The sequence below is a fragment of the Nomascus leucogenys genome, chromosome 1a (assembly GCF_006542625.1).
Source record: "Nomascus leucogenys isolate Asia chromosome 1a, Asia_NLE_v1, whole genome shotgun sequence".
Lineage (NCBI taxonomy): Eukaryota > Metazoa > Chordata > Mammalia > Primates > Hylobatidae > Nomascus > Nomascus leucogenys.
The window spans coordinates 77,184,714-77,207,827 of NC_044381.1; the positions used below are offsets into that span (position 1 = coordinate 77,184,714).

A 23,114-nucleotide genomic window follows, 5' to 3' on the forward strand; every position below is an offset into this window, starting at 1 on the left:
CTAAAATTTTGTCAGATGGTTACTTGGTTTGTTACATTTTTATATACTAATATATATACTGCAATAATATACTGTATATATTTTTTAAAGTCTGGGGTTTGTTTTTAGAAGTATATTCTGTCTTCAAAGAATTATTTGGTAGTTTCATGTGTGTATCTGGAAAATAACTACTGTACTTCTTTATAAAAGTGAGAGTGAGGTCCCTGCTAGTTGAGGTTGGAATCTAGACGTGGCTGTGTATGTAGGAATTAGTAATTAAACAGTGTCTGTTTGCTGACTGCCTCATTTTTGCCAGGCTCTGTATGGGTGCCTTGCAAGGCATTGCCTCATTTAAACCTTGCAGCAGCATTCAGAGGAAAATATTAATATGCCCACTGTACAGATGAGGAAGTTGAGGAATGCTTTATTAGTAGGTGTCAAGTGTCTTAAGCATAATACCTCCCTCCTCAGCCTCGCTCCCTCATCCTAGTTAAGGAAATTGAGATACAGAGATAAGGCAACTTGCTGTTGACCTTCAGCAGATGACTTAACCTCACTGTGGCTCAGTTTCTTCATGAGTAAAACAGTGTACCTATCTTTTAGGATTGGTGTGAAGATTAAAGAAGTTAATACATATACAAAACTTTAGAACAGTGCTTGGCTAGTAGTAATCTCTCCATAAATGTTAGATGTTATTATTAAGCCTGTGACCACCTGTTATCTCATGTAATTGTTCAGAGATAAAAATATAGGCTATAAGAAAGAATAAGGAGGAAAGCCAGGCTCCTAATCTGTCTAATATAGAAGTGAATCTTAGTTAAGTTTTAAGATAATCCTATGTGCTTTTAAAAGATTTCATGGTTTGCTTTTCTTTGGCTCCCAGTTTCTTTTTTTTTGACTTCTTAGTACAGGTAACTTTTGAAGGAATTCAGCTTACCTTAGATGAACCAAAGGAAAGCTAAAAGCCGAGATAATTTAGAAAAACTAAAGCAGAGATTATGTTCCTAAATTCCCTGTTACTGCTTCAAAGTCCAGGAAACACCACCTGCAGATACAGTTGTATCCCATTGTTAGACCCTTTCCTGAAGCCATTCTCTTTTCTTTGTCTTCCCAGAGAGAAACTAGTCATTCAACAAAGATTGAACAACTTCTGTGTGTTAGGCTGTGCTCCAAGTGCTGGGAAGACACCAGTGAATAAAACAAAAAGTCCCTGCTCTCATGGAGCTTACAGCCACTATTCTGAAGTTTGTCTGTATTCTGCCTATCCTTGTTTTTATACTTTCATCAAATATGTGTATAGAATTGTTTTGCTGCCTTGTTCAGCATATTGTCTTCTTTTGTTTTTTAGGAATATCTGTTTATGTAATTAGATCTGTTTTTGATAAATTGTATTCTGTTATTTATCCATCCTACCCTCTAATGAGCAGTTAGGTTATTTCCAACATTGACTATTATGATTCTCCAAAAAGATCATTGAACGTGTCACTTTGGGTGGATGGATGGGAGAGTTTCTTCAAGACAGCATGTTTCAAACTTTTTGTTGTGACCACAGTAAGAATTATGTACACCTCAGCTTAATAAATACAAATATACACTTGGGACAAATACTTAAACAGTATTTACTTACTTTTATCACCTGGGATGTACTCTATTTTGTTTTGTTTTGTTTTCTTGAGACGTTGTTTCGCTCTTGCTGCCCAGGCTGGAGTGCAATGGCATGATCTTGGCTCACTGCAACCTCCACCTCCCAGGTTCAAACAATTCTCCTGCCTCAGCCTCCTGAGTAGTTGGGATTACAGGCGCCAGCCACCACACCCAGCTAATTTTTTGTACAGTAGAGACAGGGTTTCACCATGTTGGCCAGGCTGGTCTCGAACTCCTGACCTCAGTCCACCCACCTCAGCCTCCCAAAGTGCTGAGATTACAGGCATGAGCCACCGCGCTCGGCCTATTTTATCTTTTTCAAATGCAGTTTACACACACCCCAGCTGATTGGGTTGTGTGTAACCCATACTGATTAAACTGATTTATCACCTGTGTTCATTATTTTTAAAACGTTGTTTTGAGATCTACAATTAGAAGTGGAATTGCTGAGTAGTTGCTTAAGTGTATCTTCAGCTTCTTCAACTAGCTGTTGCCAGTTGCAATTCAGAGTGGTTGAACCAATTTAAACTCCTATCGGCACTCTAGGGGAGTTCCTGTTTCTCCACATTCGGACCAACTCTTGATATTGCCAGATGGACGAGAAATGGCATTTGTTTTAAATGTGCCTTCCCCTATTTACTAATGAAGTGTTTAAAGTGTCTTTTAAAATATGTCATGTAGAAGTTTAATTTAATGGTAATCAGAGCTGGTGGCAAGGAGGAAATATTATTGTGATTGACTGCCGCCTCTGGCAGAAAAAATGGTGTAATAATGATATAATAATATCTATATTATATTGGGTATTTATAATTTGCTAGACACTATACTTTGTGCACTGTATACATTATTTCATTTAATCTTCATAAGACTCTTGTAAGGTTAGTGCCTTCTTATATACTTTTTTTTGGGGGGGATGGAGTCTCGCTCTGTCACCCAGGCTGGAGTGCAGTGATGTGATTTCAGCTTGGCTCAGTGCAACCTCTACCTCCAGGTTCAAGCCATTCTTCTGCCTCAGCCTCCCAAGTAGCCGGGATTACGGGCATGCACCACCATGCCTGGCTAATTTTTGTATTTTTAGTAGAGATGGGGTTTCACCATATTGGCCAGGCTGGCCTAGAACTCCTGACCTCGTGATCCACCCACCTCAGCCTCCTAAAGTGCTGGGATTACAGGCATGAGCCACCACGCCCGGCTGCCTTCTTATATACTTATACAGGAACAGATGGAGAAAGAGATTCAGAAAGGTTCGGTAGTCATACTAAGTAGTAGAGCCAGAATTTAAACCCACATTGGTCTAATTTTATAATTTATTTTCTTTAGTACTTCATGCTATTGGTGAATTCTTAGAGGAAGGAAGTTTGTCATTACTATTCTCTTCTGTTGGTTTGTCTCTTAAATGTGTTTAATTTTTTGAGTTTCACTCACATCTCTTTTTCTTTCCTTTTCTCAAGATAGTGGGGTCTTTCCTCTGTAAAACTTCACCTTGTTGTTTCTAGTCTAGGATAGTGGTCTTGTAACCTAGGATAGTGGTCTTGATTACTGCAATTTTGGTTGATTATTTCTTGTTGGCCCTTAACGTGCCCCCATCTTCTGCCTTAGGCATTCCATCTAATCTTTTCCAGCAGTTTGCAACCTTACTGTGCCTCAGAATCACATATGAAAATTTAAAAATCATAGATACCTAGGTTCCAACCCTACCCTGGAAATTCTGATTTGGAAATATTTATTTTTCAAAAAGTCCACAGATAATTCTGTTGCACAGCCATGGTAGAGACCCATTTTCTTAGGGGTTAATGATGCTTTAGAGTCACGCAGACTTGAATCAGAGCCCTGATTCCTTTAAACTTATTAGTTGAGTGATCTTGGCCGAGTTCTTTAATCTTGGCTAAGGTTCTTCATCTATAAACTGGAGATAATATTATTATCTACCTTAGAGAGTTGTTGAAGAGATTAAATGAAGTAATGCTTGTAAAACACTTACCAGAGGGACTTAGAATACTTCTTAAACATTGCCTGCTAATAAGGTGTCATTATTACATTATCCTTTATCCAATCAAAATACTCATCTTCGCAATGTGTATTAACTTGATGTCAGAAAAATAATCTGATAAATATCGCCATAAGGGATGAATGATAGCTAGTTTTCATTACTTACCTTTCATTAGTTGAACTGTACTAGGAGGCAGAGGAGTAGGCAGATGGTTTTATCACGCCAATCAGCCAGTCTTTTCTGCCTACGTGTCAGTTTGGACCTATAAGGAAAATGAAGGGGAAAACAAATGTTTTTCTTTCTTTCCTAGGAGGATTTTCTTCTTGTCCTTTTTCTCCCAGTTTCCTCTCTGAGCTGAGTATCATTAGCATCATCAATACCCTAGTTTCAAAGCTGCATAGTGATTTACCTAGATACTTTTCTCCACCATTATTCCCTACTGCCTAACTCCTCTTGACCTCCATTAAATCTCTGTTCATCATGCTGTCCTTCTTTTGGATTGCCTTTAGTCAGTTGTGACTTACTTGATTACCTGAACCCAGGTCTCTACATTTCTAAGCTATTGTTCAAGTAAGGGCCAAGGTAAATTCTGACCAGCTGTCTCTTTGCCTTGTGTGGGCCCATTCTAGACCAGCCGGTGTTAACTTCTGAGTATTGGGAAAGGATTAGATTAGCTGAGCCTTCAGGCTTGTCAGCAGGGCTGTCACTACACCCTTCGATCTTCTTTATATACCTAATGGTTATAGAATATAATAATAATGGTACATTTATTACTATTTGATTAATAGATTACTAGTAGTAATTTTGTTATATATGTATATAGTACACTGTTATGTGTATATATAATTGCTTGCAACTTGAAATTTGAGGCTAGAGCGTTTACAGTAATTTAATAACTTACTGACTTTATCAAAAATTGAAAAACCTCATGGAAAAGGTAGAATGTAAGCTAGACTTAAAAGGATAGGTAAGCTTTTTTCTATAAATAGAAAGGATGAGGCAAGAGTTTCCAGTTAAGGAAACTGACAGGAGCAAAGGCTTGAAGGAGCATGCAAATTTGGAGCATTGTGAGTAGATTATTTTTTAGCTTTTCATAGTTCATGCAGTGGGAATAAAACTAGGGAGTTTGGAATCAAGCTTGAAAATTCCTGAATGTTCAACCAAGATAAGATATTTGAATTAGTAGATTTTTTGGGTATGTCATGAATTCATTTGGCTTTTCTTGATTGATATACATACAACTTAGTCCTGAGCTTACACATGTTCATTGTATCATTAAACACTTAGCCTGGTTCTTTTAAGTTGATGGCCGCTGCCAGGTCTCCTTTCTGCCTTCTCCCCTTTATTCCAGTGCTTTAGTTTTTTTCTGCCTTTTTGTCTATTGTGATCTGTGCTTCATCAGGCTTTCCCCGAGTTCCTCCTTGTTAATCTCCAGATTCCAAGTCAGCAACACAATGAATGTCTGCTTATCACAAGAGTTGTGAATTCCCGCATATCTCTTTCCCTTATTAAAAAGATTGTTTGGTACATATTTTGTTTATAAGACAGTTATTGACTTTCCTGTTTCTCTTCCTTTGCAGACCTAGAGGATCAAGACATAATGGGAGCATTTTTAGACAAGCCAAAGATGGAAAAGCATAATGCCCAGGGGCAGGGTAATGGGTTGCGATATGGGCTAAGCAGCATGCAAGGTTGGCGTGTTGAAATGGAGGATGCACATACGGCTGTGATCGGTTTGCCAAGTGGACTTGAATCGTGGTCATTCTTTGCTGTGTATGATGGGCATGCTGGTTCTCAGGTTGCCAAATACTGCTGTGAGCATTTGTTAGATCACATCACCAATAACCAGGATTTTAAAGGGTCTGCAGGAGCACCTTCTGTGGAAAATGTAAAGAATGGAATCAGAACAGGTTTTCTGGAGATTGATGAACACATGAGAGTTATGTCAGAGAAGAAACATGGTGCAGATAGAAGTGGGTCAACAGCTGTAGGTGTCTTAATTTCTCCCCAACATACTTATTTCATTAACTGTGGAGACTCAAGAGGTTTACTTTGTAGGAACAGGAAAGTTCATTTCTTCACACAAGATCACAAACCAAGTAATCCGCTGGAGAAAGAACGAATTCAGAATGCAGGTGGCTCTGTAATGATTCAGCGTGTGAATGGCTCTCTGGCTGTATCGAGGGCCCTTGGGGATTTTGATTACAAATGTGTCCATGGAAAAGGTCCTACTGAGCAGCTGGTCTCACCAGAGCCTGAAGTCCATGATATTGAAAGATCTGAAGAAGACGATCAGTTCATTATCCTTGCATGTGATGGTATCTGGGATGTTATGGGAAATGAAGAGCTCTGTGATTTTGTAAGATCCAGACTTGAAGTCACTGATGACCTTGAGAAAGTTTGCAATGAAGTAGTCGACACCTGTTTGTATAAGGTAGCTAGACTTTTTTAAAAAACATAAAATGATTTTATGCCATATTAATCACTACTCTAGTATTTAATCATCTTAGAATCTATAATTCTGAAAACTAAGTTTTTGGCACGATTGTAGGATACTGTTCACCAATTATGAAAATATATCATAGGAACACTGTGTAGAAATAAATTACCCAATTACCATCTCTGCAAGAGTTACAAGCTGAATGTTAATCTTACTACTTGAGCTTTGTAATAATGTGGAAGATTATCAAAGGTAAAAAGATTTTATCAGAGTGCATGTTTTGAAAGAAAGAGGGTGGGGAGGGTTAGGCCTCAGTGTCTATAAATGAAAAGCATTTTAGAGTTTTAATATTTGACCATGTGATATCTCAGTACATTTGTGATATCCTAATCCTTTGAAACTAAGGTTTAATGGGTCTGTAGCACTTAAAAGAGGAATGTAGTGATCATTAGACGTGATGTAATAGAAATAGCCTTGTACATGGAGTCAGAAGAACTTGCTATGAGACCGTGTATGGTTTTAGGTAAGCTATTTAAACTCTAATCAGTTTTTTTCATCATAAGAAGGGTAAGACATTATTATCTTGTCTCATGGGGTTGTCAGGAGGATCAAATGGGATTATATACATAGGTGAGCTAGCTCAGCCCCTTTATTTTACAGATGAGGAAGCTGAAGCCAGAGAAGTTTCTACAAACTTAAGAGTCAGACAGACTTGATACCAAGGCTTACCTCTATTACTTTTGTACTCTACATTCCTGAACGAATTGTTCAACCTCTCTCAGCTTTAAAATGGAGATAATAGTATCTTATAGGACTGTTGAGGAATTAATGAGCATATGTGTGTGTGTATATATATATATATATATATAATGCCTAGTTTAGCATATAATACATGCTACACCCTTTCCTACAGATATTATAAATGACTTGTACAGGGTTTTTATACATTGCTAACTGCATTAAGATTAGAAAATCAAGGCCCTTGACTTGGGTTCAGTGTTCTTTCTGCCACACTGTGTTCTGTTTTGTCAATAATGCTTATTAACTTATTCTTTGATTTTTTTTAAACAAATGTTGACTTTTTAAAATTCTTCTGAGGGTATATATTTGATACTCAAATATTTAATTATAGCATTTGAATACTTAGATGTCTTTAAAAATGAATGTAGTTCCTAAAAGTTGTCAGTTTTTTAAATTATACAAGTTAAAAGCTGGTTTATAAACCTTATGTAGTTTTACCTCTTATGTCATATTTCTACTTATGAAGCAAATGTATTAGCCCCACAATTTATAATTTATTTTAAATGTAATTTTATCAGGTACATATAACTACAGGTCAAATCCTATTGTAAACAATGCCACTAAAATTTTCTATCATGTTGTATGGAATGAATGTGTGTACACATGTATATTTGTGTTAGGTATCACTTCAAATTAAGTCACCAGTAAATGTTTAGAAATATTATTGTTTTATAGAATTATAAAAAATGATTATTACAGTGAGATTAACCTATAATGTTTCTCTCCTGTCTTTTGGAGCATTGGTTATACTGGATTCTCTCTCTACTGTTCGGGGGAGGGGGAGTCATTGCACACCCACACACACGTGCGCGCACATATGTATTTTTTCTCCCTGAAAGTAACATTTTCACTAGAACAAGTATAACTGTAATTGGCACAGCTGTAAAGGTTCTCAAGGCTTTGAAGAGCAAAAAGAAAACTAAAATATTCTCGAATTTTTTTCTTCCCAGGGAAGTCGAGACAACATGAGTGTGATTTTGATCTGTTTTCCAAATGCACCCAAAGTATCGCCAGAAGCAGTGAAGAAGGAGGCAGAGTTGGACAAGTACCTGGAATGCAGAGTAGAAGGTGGATCATTTAACAAAAAATAAGTAGCTTTATTAAAGAAAAATCTTCAACACAATCAAACTTTAACATTTTAGCTTTTAGATTTTTATGTGTCTTTGACATCTAGTGTCTAGTGTACGAAAGTGGAACAGGACATTTCTGTAGTAGCTGTTAAGATGTATGCAGTTGTCCTATCACAGTTATATTAGAAATAACAACTAGTGTGGAAAGTAACCTACATTCTGTTAAGGATACTTTTGTTTTAAAAGGCTAAAATGTTTGTGTGCTCTAAAATTCTTAATGAATTCACTGGCATGAGTAATTTTATGCCGGGAAAATCTGATTTGTGGTCTATTTAATTACAAAGATTGTGATGGTGATAATTTGAATACCATCTTTCTATGAAAAGCTGTGTATATTAATTTTTAATCTCTAGGGCCTTTTTTCAATAACTTGAAAATCACAGCCTCATCATTAGCAACTTTATATACACAGCTTTAAAAAACTTGCTTTAAACTGTTTCAGAGCTTCTTACCTAAGCCATAAACTCTCACCTAAACAAGATAGACCTCAATAAAAGACATAATATTTCTCCACCTGGCAGAAAAGTAACTGCCAAGTAAGATTAAGAAATAAGTTGGGCATTTCTGGAGTATATTTCTCATAATTCTGCAGAGACTTCCAGTTTATTGCATATATGCAGTACAGTGTATATATTATGCAGTTTCTCTAAGCAGAAAAACTTGACATGACTTTAATAGTGTTAAAACATGAAAATGCTGGTGAGCTGAGGTAGAAAAAAAACAAGAAAAAAATTTTAAAAATAGCGTTAAAATGCATTTTAGGCTCCTAATGTCGTTAATTTGCACGTTAAAGACCTCTAATCGCATGCAAGCATTGACCTACCACACCTACATCCCACTGTGCCTGCATTATTAAAATTACTATTCACTTTAATTTTGTTTTTTCCGTTTTTACTGTTTGATACCAATCATAATCAGTCTGATACTAGAATCATGATTGGTTTTGTTCTTTAGTACTGTCTAGAGCTACTATTTGTTTTTATTGCCGTCCGCCACTTGATAGTCACACATCTAGTATGTGTTTGTACTATTTAGTATTGCGTTCATTGGACGTACTATTCAACGAATTTGTCTCCTTACAGTTACTAAGCGCCTTGGAATTTTTATATTTTAAATTAATCATTTAATATAAGTTATTTATAGGTATAGTACAATTTTAAAATATTTAGAATGCTACAATCATTGGTTCAAACTACTGATTAGTGGGAAAATTTAAATTCATAAGAATAATATGTATAGGGATAAGTTGATATTTAATGTATTGGCACTTTAACTTGGGCAGACATGTTTTCTTATTGGTTTAAAGAAGTAATAAGTATTTTAATATTTTTACTATGAAATGGGATCCAATTTTAGAAATGAATTGCTACTTTTTAGTGTGTACTCTTAAGTTTTAGATGGAATTATGAAATATTCACTTTACATAATTTTGTTACAATAATAAGTTTTATTATTTCTTACTATCAAGCAAGAGTTGCCACCTGGACAGTTTACATTGATACTCAATATTTTTGATATGTTAAAGTGTTACTATACTTGTACCATTCAATTGGAGATTGTCATAAATTAAATATGGTATTTTTTACTCAGATTTGATGAGACTGCAACTAGAGAATAAATATTACATTAAAATTGCTGCTATTTTAAAACATAGAATGTAACTGTTTGTATTGTAAAAGTTGTTGTGTGTCTTCAGTGAAAAATCCTGCCTTCAGCTTCCAAAGCAGGCACCCGAATGCCTTTTTCTTTTCTCTCTCTCTCTCTTTCTTTAAATACATGCCTTCACTAGATTGCTGTGACCTACTAAACCTCATTTTATTTGCTTGGAACATTTTTGGCTTCTCTGTCCACACCATAGAAAAGGACAAAGGCCTTCCAGCTCTCCTTTTCTCTTATTTGTTCCCTTCTAAATACTTGACTCTCTGGGGGTGTGAAAAGATTCAGCTCATAATTTATACTACTATTAATTTTGTGGTCCTTCTAAGCCAATTTAAAATTATACCTTTGTATATATATTTTCAAAATCTTTGCACTGACTACCTTAGCTTTAAAGTTGCTAATTTGGAGATGACTGATAGAATCCCTGAAACTTGGTGGAGGGGAGTGGAAAGGAGCAGAATGTGTTTGTGTATATGTATGTGAAACATGGATCTTCTATACATAAATATTCTTTAGAAAAAGCGTTCAGTCTTTTTACAATTCTAAGTAAAATGTATAGGTCAACAGAAATTAAAGGAATATTTCTTAAAATACATTTATTTTTCTTTTTTGAAAGCAGACAGAAGCAAGGCTAGTATAGTATGAATGGTCAGGTAGTTTAAATGCATTGTCCCATGTGGAACAGGAGATATTAACTGTTTTTAAAGCTTTACATTATTTTTTTTACAAGAATTTGTTTTCCTGTAATTTTCTTCACAGTTAAAATATCCTAATTTATATTTTAACAAAAGAGATGTAAGATACATCAAATATAGATGATTCAAGGTAATGTTTTTTAGACCTGAAACCATTATTGATTCAATTTATCATCAGTGTTTATTTCTATTGTATCTAGTTATCTATCCAAATAATTGTATTGGCTTAGCGGAGACTGTATGTTAAGTGTATTAGTTTTAGATTGTGAAATTGTGCAGTTTAGGTAAACATCAAATCCCTTTATTTTTGTACAGCAGATTTCCAGCATTAGAACCATGTAGAACAAATATACTAGATGTTAAAGATTACACAATAAAGGAACTTGGCAAACCAAATCTGAGATCCTTGCTTTTTGTTCAGATTTAAGACTGTTTTTTTTTTAAGGCAAAAAATAATAGATGGTAAAAATTTGGCCTTTATTCTAAAAGGACAGTTTGAACCATTTAAAGAAATATTATGGGTAGCCATGTCTTCTTTAAAAATTGTGAGGCCTGATCGAAGGATGAATCTTTATATGCATTGTTATTTTCAAAGGTATTTACAAATTGAGAAGCAAAATGATGATTTCTTGCCCCACTAATGACAAATAAAATACCATTTCTTACTATAAACATTGAAAAACAAAAACTGAACAAAACTTGAACATGTAACTTACAAATACTTTTGACTTGAATTTGCTTGTGGAGTATGTGTGCTAAAACTGCAAGTGAAGACTTTTTATACTTAGAGGAATAGTTCTAGAGTTCTTTGTAAGGTTCTTTGTTCATAATTTTTTATATTCTGTGATGTGAATAATAGTATGCATCTGCATGACAACACTGCAGATCATATTGCTGTGCCCTTTTAATAACTGGATATTTTAAAATTATTTTGAATGCAGTTGTATGGTTTATCAAATGGTTCTCTTTTTAAACATTTTATAAGGAAATTTAGACCTTTTCTATTCAAGGCTTTGTTGAAGTAATCAATGAAGGAAATGGTATTATATATCTATACAGTATATTTAAAGGTACTTTAGAGAAGAATTAAACTGAGACAGTGATGTTCAAGTACATAATCTGTGCATGCTATTTAAGTATCATTTTGCAAATATAAATATATACATAAAAATAATTGAGTTAGTATATAATCTATAAATTCCCCTATAATTAAGGGTTGTTATTTTCAAATCTTGAAATTTTTTATTTTTTAAAATTCCATGCAGTGTATTATATAGGGCAAAGTTCAGGAAACATGTTTTCAGTCTAAAGAGAGGAGCGATGTAAGAAGAAACTAGTTGACATCTTAAGAAAGGATATTCTCACTTGTGCACACATATCCTTGATTATATAATATGCTGATTTAACATGAAATATTTTTTCACATTTTAATTTTGATTTGAAGTTAATCTTATGTGTCATTTTGTGCATTTTTTGTCATAAATCTTCAAAGGTCAACCTGATTTTTTTTTTTTTTTTTTAAATGATACCAGATTAGAAAAATCTCAGATGTGGTAAATGCCATCTTTAAAAAGCTAGGTTATCTTTGTTTCGGTTTTCTTTTTAATTAAATTTGGATAACACTTACAAAAAAAGTACTTCTGATTCCCAGAAATCATAAAGAAGCAGGGGGAAGGCGTCCCCGACTTAGTCCATGTGATGCGCACATTAGCGAGTGAGAACATCCCCAGCCTCCCACCAGGGGGTGAATTGGCAAGCAAGTAAGTTACATTCTGTACACTCTTACACTTTATGTCAGTGTATGAAAATGTTAGGTATTCATTGATAAAATGTGTATTTACCTAATTTCTGAACTGATGCAGTTATCTGTGTTTTAACCTGTGATTTCAATTTTTTTTTAGTATTAGAATATCTAGAGCTTGTTTAGACTTAGGTATCAGTATCATTGTTTGTAACTAATTGCAGTGAGGGTTGTCTTTATTGGAAGCTTGGTTGGCATTGATTTCCTTATAGAGCATAAACGAGATAATATACTGAAAGAACTTTTTAAACTAAATTACATAGCACTACTTAAAAATTTACAAAATTCTAAGTGTCATTGTTAGTAGTATTGTAATTTGATTTGGTCAATATCTGAGTAACTTAACACCCTGAAAATTCCCCTTCCTCATATGGACCATGTTTCTATGCCTGATTTTCCCAGTATTTTTGGTTGTTGATTGCTGGTTAGTTGGTTTTAGGTGTCAGGGAAGAAGATAGAATATATTTCTTGTCTTTTCCCTTTCCACTTTAGTTCATAGGATTGGGCTACTTTGTGTTAAAGCTTACATCTTTACATAATAAAGTGGAAAATTCAAGCAATTCCAAGGGTTAAAACATTTTTACCTCAAATATCCATATAACTGACTTACAAACATAAAACGTGCAAATACCATTGGCTTGAATTTGGATATAGAGTAAATGTGCCAAAACTACAAGTGAAGACTTCTTATACTTACAGTGAAGATATATTATTGACTAATTTTCTTGATTCTCTACTGTGTTTTGCAAGTGTGACCATGTTCTTTGTAATCACTAAATAGTGATTGTAAAAGTTCCTGTTTGAAGCTTTTATTTTTTGGAAACTTTTTTTTCCATATGACTTTCTATGAAACGATCTATAAAATTGCTTCAAATCAATTTCGGAAGTAGGGAGACTATAACTTATAAATACACTACAGATTTTTAATAAAATATTACTCAAAACTAATTCCTAGACTTGTCATGGAAATGTCTTATTTGACATTTCAGTTTTAATAGAACTTTTAAAAAGGGCATTAAGAAAAGTAGAAGCTTAAAGTATAATCTGAGACTTCAAAACTACGATGCAACTCTTAACTAGCTTATGTTAGTATTATATCTTAAGAATGGCATTGCCATTGATGACTCATAACCATTTAAACCAATTCAAATGGAAGTAGACTATATAGACTTTTTTTTTTAATCTGTAATTTTTAGCCTTCTATTAACTGGGTTGGTAGAGTGTTATAACACATTTTAGAGTAGATTCACCTCTGCTTTAACATAGGAGCCCAAATATCTTAAAGTGAGGCTCACTACTGACAGCAAGAAATAGAACTAAAATAATTTCTGAGTATAAGATTATCTTAGAAATTTTAATAAACACCTGGCTATGAATTACTAAGCAATGTTTTGCTTTCCAAAGAATTAATTTTCTGCATTTTTTTACACTTAGGAGGAATGTTATTGAAGCCGTTTACAATAGACTGAATCCTTACAAAAATGACGACACTGTAAGTAGCATTTTAGCTCCCTCTGCTTTCCCTTCCCCTCCACTCTAAATGCATATCCTTCCTACCTGTTTTTGCAGAGCTGTTCACTGTACCCATTCTCTTACACACACCCCTGATTGATTGCTCTGAACTCTGCTTGCTCTGATCTCTGCCTGCACCACAGTTCTAGTGATTGAGGACATAATCATGGTGAGTGGCCACCTCTCTCAAAAAAGAAGAAAGTCCTTTTGAATTATTCTGGATTTTTTAAGTCTTTACAAGCAATCAACTTCAGAAGATTTGACTCCACTACATGGTTTTTGTTTTGTTGTTTTTTTTTTTTTCCCCGAAGTTGGGACTATCTCTACTCAGAATCTTGTCTTATTCTGAGTTTTGTAAGCAGCTGCAGCAGAACTTCAGAATGTCTGTCTCCACTAAATAGTTATTATGGTTGGAAATACCTTTGTCAGGAATCCTGAAGTATATACTTCACTTAAATATTAGAGAATTGTTTGCGTAAATAGACATTAGAATGCCATACTCTCCAGTTAGGTGTTCTATTGCAATTCTGTTGTATGATGTTTATGGAAAAGTGATAACTTAAAGATCATGTGGGCACAGCTCTGAAATATTTTATGTATTGCATTATGAAGCTTCCTCACATATATTACTTGAGTTCTTAATCTTTTCTGATGCAATAAAGGTTTATAAAAGTGGTATTCTAAAACTGTATTGGATTTCATTAAAGAAAAAATTCTTTTTAGTAGATTTATTGATTTAGTAATACATCATAAAACCGTATTTCAAATATTTTCCAAAAACAAAACAAAGGATTAACAATTCTTTGAACAGATTAAACATTGCTATTTCGTATGTACACATATATACTTATATACTTTAAAAAACATTTATATTCTAAAAGTCATCTTTACAGAACATTATCTTTCTCCATTATCCAGAAAGTATGGTGTATTTTGGCACCGCTACATTTTAACGTTGTTCCTTGTTTTGCTTCCTTTTGCAAAGGACTCTACATCAACAGATGATATGTGGTAAAACTGCTCATCTAGCCATGGAGTTTACCTTCACCTCCAAAGGAGAGTACAGCTCAACTTTGTTGAACCTTTTAACATCCATCCTCAACTTTAAGGAAGGGGATATGACATGGGTGAGAATGATTACATCAGAGAAGTTCAGCAGTACAACAGCTAGCCCAGAACTGGTTTTTTTTTTTTTTTGTAAATTTGAGACTTATGTAAACGTGATTTCAAACCATAATTCATGTTGTAAATCAGACTCCAGCAATTTTTGTTGTATGATTTTGTTTTTTTGTAAAGTGTAATTGTCCTTGTACAAAATGCTCATATTTAATTATGAACTGCTTTAAATCACTATCAAAGTTACAAGAAATGTTTGGCTTATTGTGTGATGCAACAGATATACAGCCCTTTCAAGTCATGTTGTGTTTGGACTTGGGGTTGGAGCAGGGAAAGCAGCAGCCGTGTCAGCTACACGCTCAAATGTGCAGATGATTATGGAAAATAACCTCAAAATCTTACAGAGCTGAATATCCAAGGAGTTATTGAAAACTATCTTAAATGTTCTTGGTAGGGGAGTTGGCATTGTTGATAAAGCCAGTCCCTTCATTTAACTGTCTTTCAGGATGTTCCTTCGTTGTTTCCATGAGTATTGCAGGTAATAATACAGTGTATTCATAAGAATCTCAATCTTGGGGCTAAATGCCTTGTTTCTTTGCACCTCTTTTACAAGTCCTTAGATTTAATTACTAATTGATAAGCAGCAGCTTCCTACATATGGTAGGAAACTGCCACATTTTTGCTCTCATGATTGGCTGGGCCTGCTGCTGTTCCTAGTAAGATATTCTGAATTCCATTTTATCAATAAAGCTTGATTTAACAAACAAGAAATTTAATCATGTATGTGTAATTCCTCTTTTACCCCGGCCTTTTAAAACATTGTGCCATTGTAATGAGACGTTTCTCATAGGGAAAGATGTTAGTCTCTTTTAATTGGACAACACTGTTACTCAAGGCATAGATGAAACTGTTTCCTTCCATTAGAAAGACTAAAAGATTTAATTCTTGGTTGTACCTTAATCTATTTTTTAAATAGGTTTCTTTCAGGCTGCTTATTTTTCATTAAGATGTGTATCAGCTTGGATTTGCCTACTGTTTAAAATAATTGTCAAAGTTTGACAATCTAACACTCTATGGTAGGGGTGTGTGTGTGTGTGTGAGTGTGTGTTTGCCTGTGATTTTTAATTGGCCCATGTCTTTAGAATCCAAGTGGTTAAGATGTATTTGTGATTTGAAATATAGCATGTTGATAATATTTAGCTGTTGGCCTTTACAAATAACTTTCAAAGCTTAAGGAATTGTAGATATAAAAATAACCTAATTTAATTTAGGCTTAAATTCCTCTGATTAAGCATGTGAAAGTAAGTTTTAAAATCTGTCACATTGAAAAGATTACTGTTCCGTGCCCTTCTGTATTTTTGTCTCTTTAGGTTGAATGTTGTATTTATCACCATGTAATCATTCAGTAGGCAGATTCCCACTAGAAAACTGTTAAAGTGTAAGACTAAAATACAACATTGAATACAAAATCAGAATTTTGTGTATAAAAACCAGTATAGTCCATTTTGTTATATTTGATTTTTCCCTAACTTGGAAATATACATATTTGTATATATAGCCTTAAAATTAATGTAAAGTTAGGGGAGTAGTGGGGAAAGTAATGTGAAATGTCTCAGATTTAAGTAGTTAAATACCAGCAAAATCTTTTCATTATCCCTCTTATTTTGTGAGGTGATTAAATGTAACTTAATTGTATTTAATTTATATCTTATTCCAGCATGAACAAGGAAAAACTGAAGTACTATTTATATTTAGAAATTCATATCAGTTGAAATTACAGAACCAATTCCATACTTACAATAAATACTTAATGTCTAAATCTGTGGTAGAGTGCGAAGTATGATAATGTTCTAAGTTATGGCTTTGCAAGCATCTAAATGTGCATTTAATGAATACCAGTGCTTCTAGTATAGACTAATTACCAGACATACTGGTACTGAAAGCTAAATCCCTATTATAACAAGCCAGTTCCTTAATATTTTAAGTAGACAATTTTAGTTCCAGAAATTGCAAAACTTTGAACTGGACTGTGTAATCTTTTGAGATGCAAAACTTAAGTCACAAGTAGAGTATGTGATGGAAAGGTATATTTCAAACCATAACAGCATATTTAGAGCCTTTTTTTTTTGAGTCTTTAAACAAGAGAAAATTAAAATATTCCTCTCAAAATTATTAGTATTGAAATTAGGCTTGGAAATGAGAGAGAACCGTATTTGAGTGATCTGAGAAGACTAAATCTTTTCCACATGAATCAGCACTGCCATACTAATAATTTTTTTACTATAAAAATACAGGAAGGAAGTATACATTATAACAGCAGACTGTGTGTGTTCCTGATTCCTGGAGGTAATAGTGGGGGGAAACCATACTTTTTAAAGGCACTTTTGCACCTCTATTGTGCACTTCATTCTTGTACCACTTAAATTCTTCACCCTCATCCCCTTTTTTTGTGCTAATTAGCATCTCAGGGCAATGCCTCAAAAATGTTTGATGTGTTCTGTTCTTTGGAGGGAAAAAGTTCTTGTGTGATGATAATATAGTACTCAAAATATACTGTTATCATTTAAATGTCTTATTTGCTGCTGTGAATAGGAAATAACATTTTGTATAGCAGGCTCTGTTTTACCCTAACATTAAAAAATTTCACTGATCTTTCTTTCATTAACAGGGTAGAATCTCCTAATTTCCACTTTCTTGGGAATATACTTTTATAGACAATAGAAGCAGTTCTCAATATTAGCATATACTTTAAAAAATCAAAGTGATAATTCAGCATTGGAAGTATCTCAGCCATATTTTTACTTTATAGTGCATTAACTTGCTTCTAGAGTACTTAATGCAACTGCTCTAGCCACTTAATTTTTTATACTAATCTCAACATTAGGAAATTTGGATTAAGTAATAAATTAGTTATGTAATTCAGGTAATCTGAATTACAGCAGTACTTTTAGTGATCATTCATATGACCATATATTAATCCAGCTAATAACTCAGTTTTTTACAAAATGTTTCGAGTATTATTGGTTAAAACACTGTTCTAGGCTAAGCACCTTGGGACTGTAAAGAAATGAGTAGATCCTTGGCTTCAAGTTTACATCTGGACAATTTATAATCTAGTGTATGTTAGTATTATAACTGGATCACTCATCCAAAAAAAAAAAAAAAGTTATTGCTCACCTGCTATCTACCAGGTACTTAGCTGATCAAGGCAGGCCCCTGCCCTAAAGACCTTGTTTATACTTCCTTTACTCACCTGAAAACTCTTCTCCAGTTTATTTTCTTCTCTCCAAAGTTAAAAATAATTCAGAAGAAAATTTTGCTTAGCATAAGAATAAAATTGGATTGAAGAGGCTTAAGCCCATTCGGTATGCTTGATTGCATTTATCCAACAGCCTTTATTCTTCCTGCTGACAGCAGTAACTCAGAGGAATAGGTAATGGATTTCTGAAAATTGTCCAGCCATGGAAATGTAGGTGGGATTTGAGTTTAAAGCATTTAAAAATGTAAATATCTCTAGCTAAATTTATCTTAAGTAGAATTCTGTTTTTGTAACACACTGCCAGTGTTAATATCAAATTTTAGCCAAATTATTACTATGTGTTTTAATATTTTAAAATAATTTCACTGCCCATCTTTACTGGACAAACTCATTTGGAGTTCAACTTGTGATTTCTGAAAGAACTGATAAAATTGGGTACTGCTTTTTTTCTCCATTTTTTGTTTTGTTTTAATTTTGAATTTCATGGTATATACTTTTAGTTCAAACTTGGCTGTTTGTACAGTATTGTATTAGGATTTGGTATTAGAAAAGATGTGTAAATATCTTAGTATATAATTGTTTCTCATTTGAGGTTTTTCTTCTAAGGGACCTTAAAGAGTTTTATATACTTTTGCTCACAGAAACTGCTAGTGAGATTACCATTTTTTGAGTATCTAGTCTTCTAGTTTTTCTTTTAGGCATTAGGAAGCCTTGAGTTCAAAATTTTAGAAGCCTAATTTGGTCTTACGTCCTTCAATTATGTGCCATGTGTTTTGGTTTGTATATGTTTTAAATTGTATATTTCCTTGGAATATGCTTGAAATATTTAAGAATACATTTTCAAAATGTATAATACTGTATTGTTTTTTGATCAAAATGATAAGTCTCAGTTAAATGTTAGTTATTACTGATAGTCACAACGCTCAATAGAAATGATGAGAGGCATTGGTTCCAATTCGTTGTCAAATGAACGTTTTCTAATTTTGTTCACAGATTCTTTCCCTTTCAATTGTCCTGTATATTAAGATAGTGGCTTCTGCTCTCACTGTTTTCCTATTTATATTACTAGCAGGTAGGAGTGCTAATTAGAAAAACTTAGATGGTATTGAAATTGCAGTTGACAACTTACAGTTTTATGAGATGGAGAAAAAGGATTAAGTTGATATAACAACAAAGTTGTCGTTTTTTTCTTCCTTATCCTGCACGAAATATTGCCCTCATTTCCTCTACTTTCCTCTTGGTGTTTTCTCTTTTTTCCAAACAGAAACAGGCCAATTCCATTTTCTTGAGCAAGAATGCTTAGTGTGTTACTTCATCAAGGCCAGCTAATACTGTGTTAAACCGGGCTGAAAATGAGAAAGCTTGGGAGATGGAGGAATGGGGAAATGGCAATGGGATAGGTAGGGAAGGATTACTCTTAATTGTTTTAAAAGCCATAGGAAAGTCTTCCTTGTACCTGGCTGTAAATTTATAAGAACTATTGTGTCACATAAACCAACAAGAATCAACCTTTGCTGCTTCAGATAATTTGATTTTTCCAGCAAGGAAATTAATAAGTTACTGATTCTTCAGCATAGAAACAACTGAGAAGAATTAATGCAATGTTTCTTCACTAGAAAATCCAACCCTCCATTTCTTTTCATTGCTTCAAAACCCAGTTTTCAACTAATGGTTTTCTCATTAAACTAAATGTTTAGAAAAGTTATTTAGAGTTTTTCTTTTTCTTTTACATAGTCCTCCTGATCCAGTATAAGACTATTTAGTAACATGCATTTGTATGGTATTATCTAAAGTAAGTTAGATTGATGTAAGAGATTGGGTAGCTGCAGAACAAAATTAGTTATATCCTAATTAGGTACAGTGAATAACACAAAATCATTTTAGCAATGCTTCTTAACCTTTTGGGGTCACAGGCCTTTTGAAACTGATGAATCCTAGGGACTCATTTACCCAGGAAAATGCGTATATAACATACATATCTCCCTAAAGTTTACAATATTGTAGTGGTTCATGGGTCCCCTGGTTAAGAGCCCATTCTAAAGTACAATGGGGCATCATCCCTTTTCCTGCAAAGCCCAAAAATGTATTTCTAGGGCATGAAAATAGCTTGAGTCTATTTTAAGGAATTGTTTCACTCTAGAGGTAGATGGGGGGCCTGGCTAGAATCTGACATTAAAATAACTTTTTAAAAAATATTATATTTGGGGTGGGGAAAGTGATTAAAAGGTGAAAAAAAAACATAGTATTCAGAAGTTTTGGAGATTAATGGCTTTCTCTAAGATTTGCCACTTTAGAAATTCAACAGAAAAGAGGTAAAACAGGAATTGAATGTATCTGGAACATTTTTGGCCGCCATAGTGCAGATATACTATGTTAACAAGTAATACATTTACCTGTCAGATCTCCAGGTTTTAAGATTTTGAGCTTTCTAGTATTAGGATTCATTAAATGTTCAATTCATTTCATATTCTAAGGAATTTGGTTATTTACTTACTAATTCAGGATGTTAAAATAACATCCAAGATGGACAAGCACCACCAATGCACAGAGTTAATGAGATTTCTAAAATATAATAAGTACAATGTAACAAACTTATAGAATTTTGCATTTGTTGCCAAAATTAGATGTTTAATTACAGCTTATTTAATTCCCATTTGTGGGACTTCTGGAACATAGAAACCATTGTCTTACCTGGTTATCCCTTGACTAAATAGTGTATCTGCAGGAAAATATCTTGTTTGTAGTGATATGCCCCAATACTGATAGATTTCACTCCTGAAATGAGTTATATCACTTAATTTGTATAAATGTTATGAGTGGAGAGACATGTACATGTTAAAAGCATGTTGCATTATATATTCATTTTTTAAACTATAAATGTTAAGACTAATATAATTGCAGAAATATTTTTCTTAAATACAATGTGTAACAAAATTCTCCATAGCAACTCACCCACTTCGCAGTTTATGTGGTCCACACTTTTAAAGAAATTCCATAAATGTATATTTTGTATTATGTATTATTTCCTGGTCCAAAGAAAATATGTGAATTCAGTTCTAACTTTAAGAATGTACTGTTTGTTTTCAAGTTCATTGAAAAATTGCATTCAGCCTGTGAATGGTTGCAGATTGTATGTTAGATGAAAAGTAGAAATAATTTCTAGTTTGGAAAACTGGTGCCACTAAATAAACAGGCAATTACATAATGTGTGTGTATTTATGATTGTTTAATATTGCAAGCAGCATTTTTATTCCAAGAAACCTGGAGAATTTGAAATTAGCTGTTGGAAGACCTTAAAAGAATTGTTTTTTTCAGCTGAGAAATAAATCTGATAGGATTTGAACTAGATTTGTTCCTTCCTAATTTTAGGAAGTTTACTGAAAACCAAAAAGTTTGAGTTGATGGTTATTGTCATGAAACATTCCAGAAATAAAGAAGCCAGAGTAATTTCTCTTTGGTAAGAACGTTCCCATTTGTCTGTCTTCTAATAGATGATTACTCCCTTGAAGAGTTGAAATTGGGAATTGGGAGTGGTCTGGGAAAGGACTTCCTCACCTAGTATCTGTGGTATAGTGCCTGCTTCAAAATGGCACTTAAATGTGTCTGTTTTTAGGATGTAGAAAGGAGGTGTGTATTTCCTCTGCCAATTCTTATCATTGGCTATATTATATCGTGTGTTCATGTCTGAAAGTGACTTACCGGTTTAATTGATTCTAGTCATGGCTTCCATAATTAGAGAATTTTTAGAGTTGAACTGTTAATAAAAGTGAAATTCTGTGAGCCGCAAGAGCTGATTTTGTTTATTGTAAAATATGTAATAAAACAGTAATGAAGCTTCATAACCAAAGGTAAAATATCTTAGAACTGAGTCAGGTTAAGTAAGGCAAATAAGGTTTTGTTTTATTTATATGTAAGTGGAACCTCTTCACTCATCAAATTGTATCATGCAGTTTTGTTCATGGGTTTTTTTGGGTTTGGAGCTTTTCTTTTGAATGTCGAAGCTACTTTAAGTTATTTTATTTCTTTTTTCTTAATTTATTACTGAGAAACTTATATTGGAGTGCCCTTCTCTTTTTCCTTTTTATCAATTTATAGTTCAAATTAAATTTCCTATCACTTAATAGATTAAACTTGCCATCAAGTCAAATTTTATTCTACTTGAAAAGTGCTATATTTTTTTATGAATTACCCTGGGAAATTGGTTTGCATGCCCTCGATAGAACTTTGCTTACTTGCCACAAAACCAACAACTTACCAGATGTTGGTAAAAGATTTTGCTCTGCTGGCTGCCTGTTGTTTACATGAGCATTATATGTATTTCTTCTGATATGCTATCTAAGGTGATTCAGAGTGCCTAAATAGTGAATTAGCTAAACATTCGACATGTTTCTGTGATAGTTTAGATACAGGCTTGTGTCTTCCAGACCAAAGCACTTCTCTATAGCTATACAAAAGTTTTTCCGGAAATCAATTTGAACTAGCAAAATTTACAATATTTTGATTTTTGATCTACAAAAATGGCAGTTTTATCTAGTTTAATTTGTTTCTGAAATTAGTTGTTATTCTTGAATGATCAGATTGCAAGTCAGTATTTGGTATTTCTCTCATTATTTATATTTTAAGTCTTTTAAGAACTGGATGAGAGGTTTAAAGAAAAGCTATATATATTTGGACAAATTTCCAAATGTGAGGCTGGATAATATAGAAATCAAATGTATACAGATGCTCTAGCATTAGGTCAACATCAGTATGAGAAATGTTATTCCAGCAGTGACTGGGAAAGGAAAGGATGCTGAATTTAAGTGTTCAGGGAGGAATATAATAAAGACTAAAGATGGGGGAAATGATTTTAAGGATTTATTTTGAATTACATAATTGAGGTGAGTAGAGAGCTCCTTTCTAATATTTTATTGGGGTGTTGACATGTGGATCCAATTTAGTCTGTGACTTAAAGACATCAGTGAGTAATTCTCTGAAAATAATTGTTCTTTAAAGTGCAGTCTTTGTTAAAGGTGACTGAGGGTTCTAACTGTTCTAGGTGTCAACTCAAACTCTGACTTAGGCTATGGCCGTGCTGCACCTTTTCTA

At 33.6% G+C, this 23,114-nt stretch overlaps 1 protein-coding gene across 3 annotated transcripts in view; it reads left to right on the forward strand.

Moving 5' to 3' along the window:
- PPM1A (protein phosphatase, Mg2+/Mn2+ dependent 1A) overlaps positions 1–21,231 on the forward strand; it is a 49,046-nt gene extending 27,815 nt beyond the window's left edge. For 2 of the 3 annotated variants that reach the window (XM_030811604.1, XM_030811595.1), the window contains 5 exons: positions 5,194–6,047; positions 7,805–7,922; positions 11,990–12,098; positions 13,574–13,631; positions 14,637–21,231. In XM_030811604.1, coding sequence (XP_030667464.1) covers positions 5,214–6,047; positions 7,805–7,922; positions 11,990–12,098; positions 13,574–13,631; positions 14,637–14,666 — 1,149 coding nt within the window. In that variant the 5' untranslated portion in view covers positions 5,194–5,213 and the 3' untranslated portion in view covers positions 14,667–21,231. Of the gene's footprint in view, positions 1–5,193; positions 6,048–7,804; positions 7,946–11,989; positions 12,099–13,573; positions 13,632–14,636 lie in introns of those variants that run through there. The other variant, XM_030811612.1, reaches the window with a different exon arrangement.
- The last annotated feature ends 1,883 nt before the right edge of the window (positions 21,232–23,114 follow it).